The following is a 7,849-nucleotide window of genomic DNA, read 5'->3' on the forward strand; positions in this document are numbered from 1 at the left end:
GGAAACGCGCGGCCTGCCACTGTTAAAATGTCTTCAACTTCCCGCCTTAGCCACTTGGTCCGTCGGCAAAACTTTATCCGCTGTCACCTCTGTTGTGTTCGTCACTTTCATTGTCGCCAAACGTTATTGTGCGGTGGTTTTGCAGTTGGGTTGTTGCTTTATGTTGTTGTGTTGTGCCATAAAGTTGTTGTGTTGTGGCTTAATCTTCATGTTGTTGTGTTGTGCCGTAAAGTTGTGTTGTTACGGAAAGTTGTTTTGTTGTGGCGTTTGCATATGTTGTGACCCTCCTCGGCCACCGTAGGTATATTTCGGCGTAAGTTAACACAAGCCAACTGACAGATGTGATCGTTTAAAGCTTTGCTGATTTCTAGCATTCTAATTGTGACATTGCGCAACCAAGAAATGGTAGATGGGGTGTGTGAAAGTGAGAACAGAGAATAAAGAAAGTGGCAAATGGATATAGAGATGGAGCAGCAGCAGCAGCAGGTGGGAAGCAGGGAGCTGTGTGAAGCCTAGTTCGCTCTAGATAAGACTCAGCACAGGAAATTGCAATATGGAAACTCAAGTGGAATACTAACGAGACTCTCTCTGGGTGTCTGTGGGCTCTTTGCTTGGATTCAGCACATGAAACCCAAATAATTTGTTGCTCATTGTTCATGCAACAATTGGTGGAGCACAAAAGAGACATGTGCAAGAAATACAAAAATAATGCTGCAGAGTATCAGACAAAATACGTGAATACAGAGAAAATTAGTTCTCGGCAATCACAGAGGTCAGACCTTTTTTGTAGTTGGTCACCAGGAGAGATTTTGGCCCATTGCTCTTTACAGATCAAATCCTGAAAGGTTTTTAGGGTGTGTTCTGGAGACTTGAAATTTCAGCCCACTCAACCGATTCAATAGGTCAGCAGACTGGCTCGTTCACATAACCACTGAAGTGTTGACAAATGTGTTTGGTCAATGCTATGTTGGAAGACCCAAGCAAGACTAACTAAGAGTCTACTGTATGTAGTCTTGCTGAATGTACAGGACTTACAGTATTTATGTGTGGGGGTTCACACTTCTTGCTGGTAGGTAGGGTGTCAAATACATCCATCCATCCATCCATTTTCTACTGCTTGTCCCGTTCGGGGTCGCGGGGGGTGCTGGAGCCTATCTCAGCTGCATTCGGGCGGTAGGCGGGGTACACCCTGGACAAGTCACCACCTCATCACAGGGCCAACACAGATAGACAGACAACATTCCCACTCACATTCCCACACTAGGGCCAATTTAGTGTTGCCAATCAAGCTATCCCCAGGTGCATGTCTTTGGAGGTGGGAGGAAGCCGAAGTACCCGGAGGGAACCCACGCAGTCACGGGGAGAACATGCAAACTCCACACAGAAAGATTCCGAGCCCGGGATTGAACTAGGGACCTGCGTATTGTGTGGCACACACACTATCCCCTGTTCCACTGTGCTGCCCTGTCAAATACATAGTTTGCTAAATCAAATAGCCCCAATGGACATCAAACAAGCCTACCTTAAACAGTTCCTGTAAAAACTGCATTTTTTAAAGTGGGAGAACATCCCAGTTGTCTGAAATGCAGAATTATGTTATCCATAATTCATAAAAAAGCTATTACAACCTGGGACTACATATTCAACACGACCAAAGAGAACACATTTAGGCTGAGACGACAACAAAAACATAAATTCACAAAACTTTTATTTTTTAGGAAAATATATGTATCACTATTCAGTTCACTTTACAGAGTTCTGTTGCTGGTTTCCTGGATAAATTACAGAGAGGTAAACTATTCTAAGCTATGGCTAATCGCTGAGTTAAACCCAGTTCTAGTTGCAATATTTATCCAGGACAAGCATGCTACACGGATTGTGACAGCATTGTTCCACAATGCCCTCACGCTTCACCATCCTGTCCATCGGGTTGTTGAAGGCGTATCCCGCGATCTCATTCATGCTGCCGGTCAATGTCGCCCCCTCAGTCTTTGACGGTAAGAGACCTGCAGGGACGAGGAGGCATGAATGATTTGTTCATTATTGAAAATGCCAGTGAGTATCTGACACCCTTACGCAGCACAGAGTTGAGGTCCCTACGGGAACTGGTGAAAAAGCCTCTGTCCTCGCAAACCATATTGAGGGCCTCCACCAGGTGAGTGCCACACAGGCGTTGCGAAGAAAGAGCTCTGGAGCACGGCCATGACATAACTAATAAGACCAGGATTGGGGCAGAATGAAGCCACAGTGCTGCCATGATGGAACTACCAACGAAAGGTACGACAAGCAGTTAAGCAATCTTTGAAACCAAAAGATAGTAGGAATTACAAACTAGAGAAGTCCATAACTCTGTTGTCTTACCGAAAGGGTTTGAGAAGATAGACGAGGCGGTCCTGTCTTGAAGACTGCTGAGAACTGGTTTGCTGTCAAGTAAGAGGTCTGCCTTCCATTAATACCTCAACGTCACCTGAAAACGTACGTAGCATCTGCGCAGATAAGTACGTCGGTGTCCAACATTTTCCAGTCAGCAATTGTTAAGTGACCCTTCAGATTCGACTGGAGGCACTTTGGCACCATCAATTAGTAAAACAAACCGTGCTTAATGAGCCGACTTGATGTGATCACCTCTTGTTCAAACACGCATCAGCTGTCCAGCCGTCGTTCCTCCCCTTTTGGTCAGCACAATATCACCAAATACGCCACTTAAGAGTACCTAAATTGGCACACTTCTAAAGGTCATCCTCCGAAAGGATGAACAACCATTTTTTCCAACTGGACATTGCTTGCATATCGTATGAAAACTTCTCTTTGTAAAATAAGCCATACCAACCAGTGTCTGGCCTCTGTTAGATTAGCAACAAATCTACCATCTTCTTCTGGTGTTAATATAGACTGTACTCGTGACTCTACTTGATGTTCCAGACGAAAAATGAACTGCAGCAAGCATGATGTCACACTTGCTTCGCGCTGCTGCTCCAGTTGAACTCTCTCCTTAAAATCCGCCACTGCCCTCTTAATATTTGCACAGGTTGTAGATTGCTGGTGTATCCCAGATATTTTAGTTTAGTTATGTACACATTGCAAACTTGCAGACAATTGTATGCGTCTTGTTTACATCACAACATCCAATTTGGGCAGCGCTGTTTTTGGTGATACATTTTTTTTTCGAATTTTCGGTGCATCATTAGTCAATAGTGCACACATAATAGGCTATGTATTCATTCATACTGTAACGACCTGCCGGGATTATGTTTTATATTTGTGTGATTTTGATGTGATGTTTATTTTATCCATGATCACAAACACACCGTCCGTGCCTAAAAGCGGATTGGTGGAGAGTGAGGAAGTGTTGTTGTGTGTCAGGGGGAGCACGAGGACAACAGATGGTAAAATATGTTGGAATTGGGCCGGTTTTAGCATAAAATTGGCAATAAAAGTTAAAATAGCGACTTTTGACTTCTTCTGGGGGATACAATACATTATATTACTTTTTTTTTTTTTTTACTTAAAAAAAAAAAAACAATTTCAAGGTTTGGCGGCTATGATTTTGCCGTGGCGGTGCACTCGGTTCAGTTAGATTAAGGGGAAATCCTGTGAATATTTAGATGACTACTTTTTTACTTTTACTCGAGTCATTTGTTCGGTTTGTACTTCATGAAGTTTTGCACTTGTGCTTTTTTTTTGTTTTGTTTTGTTTTCGTTATATTTGGATGTAATTGTTAGTTCACATATCATTAAGTAAGACTATGTATTATGTGAAGGGGGCAGGAAAATATAAGATTTTTCTTCATCCTGCTCCTTCTCAGGCATTGGTGTGTAACGGTGTAACTGAATAATTGTGTTATAATTGTCTATCAAAGATGCACATCAATGAAGGAGATAAATAAAAATGAAATGAAATGAAATGAAATGAAATATTACGCTGAAGCACAGGTGTTAAACTCAAGGTCTAGGGGCCGGATCTGGCCAGCCACATAATTTTATTTGACCTGCGAAAGTCTGGAAATAATAGGCGTCAATAAAGTACTTAATCTTTTAATAATAAGGGCAATTGCTCTTTCCATTTTGACATAATAAAATACATCTTTTAAACTTAAAACAATCTCATAATGTAACAATTATTTTATACTCATAGATTCTGAACATTGATTTGTCAAATTAAAAATAAATACTTCATTGTATACTTCACTCATAATTTAAAAAAAATTGTGTCCATTAAATTGTCCACTGTAAAAATGACAATAGATTTTACGGTAAAAAACTGTTTGCTCAGTTGCTATGGTTTTCCAATAAAATACACCGTAAAAACAACAACAGTAGATTTCACAGTAAAAAACAAACAAACAGTGTAACTACTTTTTTATTTACAGTAATATTTTTAAAAAAAACATGGTAAAAACCTGGTAAAGTTCTGACAACTGAGCCCACAGTTTCTACTGGACAAGGTACAAATATTTTTTACATTATACACAAAAACAATTAAATTAAATTCAAATGCACCGGCAATTGTATAACCAGTTTATGAGGCAAATCCATATATAAATTCATAGATTATTCTCTGCAACTGCAATTTGGCCCTTAATTAAAACAAGTTTGACATTTCTGCTCCAAAGTATCAGCTCTCTTACTTGTGTACATTGTTTGTCTTTCAAGATGATAAAAATGATTGCATCAGTTCTACGTAAAGGGACTGTTTGCAACATTTACACAGATGCTTAGAGGGCGCTAACTTTCCAGTGTATTTTAACCGGTATAATCCACCCTCCTAAGGGATTTACGGCGGCATGGCGTAGTGGGTAGAGCGCCCGTGTCAGAAACCTGCGGGTTGCAGGTTCGCTCCCCGCCTCTTACCATGCCGTTGTGTCCTTGGGCAGGACACTTCACCCTTGCCCTTGGTGGCGCTCACACCGGTGAATGAATGTTGAATGCATGATAGGTGGTGGTCGGAGGGGCCGTAGGCGCAAATTGGCAGCCACGCTTCCGTCAGTCTACCCCAGGGCAGTTGTGGCTATGAAAGTAGCTTACCACCACCAGGTGTGAATGAATGATGGGTTTTTAACATGTAAAGCAACTTTGGGTACTTAGAAAAGCGCTATATAAATCCCAGGTATTATTATTATATGGCCCCATTCCTGGGTGGATTTCACTTCGGAGGAAGGTGGGGGGTTAATCATTTTGCAATGCAGTCCGCTGAAAATGATGAAAAGCGCCACTCTACATAGCAACTGACGGTGTGGTCAAAGTTGGAATTGCCACAAAACAAACTGTAAGACATTCAACACTCTAATACCGTCTGGCAGCTAAAGCGGATAGTCATGTCATGTCACGTTGTTGGGGCCATTTGAATCCTTTCCACTGTTTGCACGCACTCCCTGCGCGTATGTGTTGACGAGCCATGATACGTTTAGTTTAGTTTATTAAGGATCCCCATTAGTCTACACTGCAGTGGAGACTATTCTTCCTGGGGTCCAGGCAAAAAACATCACACAATCACAAAACAAAAGATTACAATGTAGTACAACATGATCAAATAATAAAATGTTGTAATACAAAAATAGCAACAACAATGAAACAAAAAAAACACCCAATAACTGTGAGTTTACATAATAATGTTCATACCAAAGATAAAAAGAGCAAAATATAAATATTTATATATATTTTTGCAATAATAAAACAAAGAACCAATGGCCTAAAATATACACATAAGTGATCTCCGTAAACACCAATGCATGTTTCCAGACCGGTAATTGTTTTTCTTACAAAAACTTTAGTTATTCTGAAAAATATAAATAGTTTTAAAACAAATGTGTTCTGTTGAACCACTAATGGCAGTGTTGTTTTTTTTTGCTTTGAAAAATGTCAATGTGAGGTAATTGCAAAAAATATAATATATCTCCATTTATTGATGACAATAAATAAAGGTCCAAGCTCAGATATAAAAATCAAAACAACAACCAGATTTATTTTGTGTAATCAAGTATAACCCCAAGCTTGTCATTCAAGTGGTACTTGTAATGTTTTGTTCAGTTTAAGATAATATTACTACTGTACTACCACTCCCCCTAAACACACATAGTAGCGGATTTACAGGTATTGTTGCAACCTTGTTGTCTCAAGTCCATCAATTTTCAGAAAACATATTTCTAAACATACCATTAGGTTTTGTTCAATGGCACCATTGTGTTGCACACCAACCCCCTGGCTATTTAGAATCTAAACAAAAAGACACAGATTTTCTGTTTCCAATGCTGCTCAATCAAAGGCAGCAGACAAACATAGCCTATGCTGGAAAAAAATGACAGTAGGCAGCTGGCATTGTATACTTGATATTAATAACATACCGGGCTGCAAATGTAGGTGAGGATTGAATTAAAACGCATTACTTGTTGCTAAACGATTTGATATGGTCACACATTCTCACACTGTTGAATAATTATGAGACTATATGAAGCTGGAAACTGCACCCAGCCTTTTATATTGAAGCTGCGGTTCTAAATGTATTGTGATTCTATTCATGGCCATTTGCCTTTTGAATGTCACAATATTAGGACTTTTGAATGTAAATGGCATACAAATACAGATTAAAGTGCCCCACAATTACGGCACACTTTACTATCCAAACTATCCAGCTGAGTTGTTTTACATATATATTGATTTCCCTATACGCAGTTTACGCACTGTGCGTAATAAATGAATGACAGGATGCTTCATATGAATTTTTACTGCAAATATATTCCCAGCACCGTCCTGCTCCGTCACTGATAATAATAAAATGGCAAATTTCCCTAATAATACTGTCCTCCATGGCGCATAACTTTAGTACTTTCCTTGTAAGTCTGCCGTACTGGGTTTGAATTCAGGTCTGAGCTTTCAGGAAGTTTCGCAAATTTGTGTTTTAATTTTGTAAAAATGGTTAAAATTCCTCTACTTTAACTGCTACATGCTGTGGATTTAGCAGGTCTTGCTTTCACACAGTTCCTTGTCTACTTATATGTCTATATATGTAGAAGTATTTGAAAATATATATGTACATATATATATATATATATATATATATATATATATATATATATATATATATATATATATATATATATATATATATATATATATATATATATATATATATATATATATATATATATATATATATATATATATATATATATATATTAGGGGTGTGGGAAAAAATCGATTCGAATTAGAATCATGATTCTCACGTTGTGCGACTCAGAATCGATTCTCAATTTTAAAAAATCGATTTTTTTTAAAAAAATTTTAAATTTTAAATTTATTTTTTTTAATTTTTTTAAATTTCTAATTTTTTTTTTTTAATTTTTTTTTTTTTTTTAATTAATCAATCCAACAAAACAATACACAGCAATACCATAACAATGCAATCAAATTCCAAAACCAAACCCGACCCAGCAACACTCAGAACTGCAATAAACAGCAATTGAGAGGAGACACAAACACGACACAGAACAAACCAAAAGTAGTGAAACAAAAATGAATATTATTAACAACAGTATCAATATTAGTTACAATTTCAACATAGCAGTGATTAAAAATCCCTCATTGACATTATCATTAGACATTTATAAAAAAATAAATATAAAAAGAATAATAGTGTCACAGTGGCTTACACTTGCATCACATCTCATAAGCTTGACAACACACTGTGTCCAATATTTTCACAAAGATAAAATAAGTCATATTTTTGATTCATTTAATAGTTAAAACAAATTTACATTATTGCAATCAGTTGATAAAACATTGTCCTTTACAATTATAAACGCTTTTTACAAAAATCTACTACTCTGCTTGCATGTCAGCAGACTGGGGTAGA

The 7,849-nt window shown here is 38.0% G+C and overlaps 1 protein-coding gene across 1 annotated transcript; it reads right to left on the minus strand.

The window, feature by feature from the left end:
- Positions 1–1,730: 1,730 nt before the first annotated feature.
- On the minus strand, positions 1,731–2,492 carry LOC133649812 (insulin-like). The gene is made up of 3 exons (XM_062046487.1): positions 2,362–2,492; positions 2,077–2,264; positions 1,731–2,006 (listed from the first exon to the last, which is right to left on the minus strand). Exons 2-3 carry the CDS (start codon positions 2,255–2,257, stop codon positions 1,837–1,839), a joined length of 351 nt encoding a protein of 116 aa, XP_061902471.1. The 5' UTR covers positions 2,258–2,264; positions 2,362–2,492; the 3' UTR covers positions 1,731–1,836.
- Positions 2,493–7,849: the final 5,357 nt, after the last annotated feature.

Source organism: Entelurus aequoreus, linkage group LG05, assembly GCF_033978785.1.
Source record: "Entelurus aequoreus isolate RoL-2023_Sb linkage group LG05, RoL_Eaeq_v1.1, whole genome shotgun sequence".
Taxonomy (NCBI): domain Eukaryota; kingdom Metazoa; phylum Chordata; class Actinopteri; order Syngnathiformes; family Syngnathidae; genus Entelurus; species Entelurus aequoreus.

Coding starts and splice junctions, on each gene's coding strand:
- LOC133649812 (XM_062046487.1), bottom strand. CDS start 2,257: ATGGCAGCACTGTGGCTTCATTCTGCCCCAATCCTGGTCTTATTAGTT. Junction 2,007..2,076: donor GGACCTCAACTCTGTGCTGC/GTAAGGGTGTCA, acceptor TCGTCCCTGCAG/GTCTCTTACCGTCAAAGACT.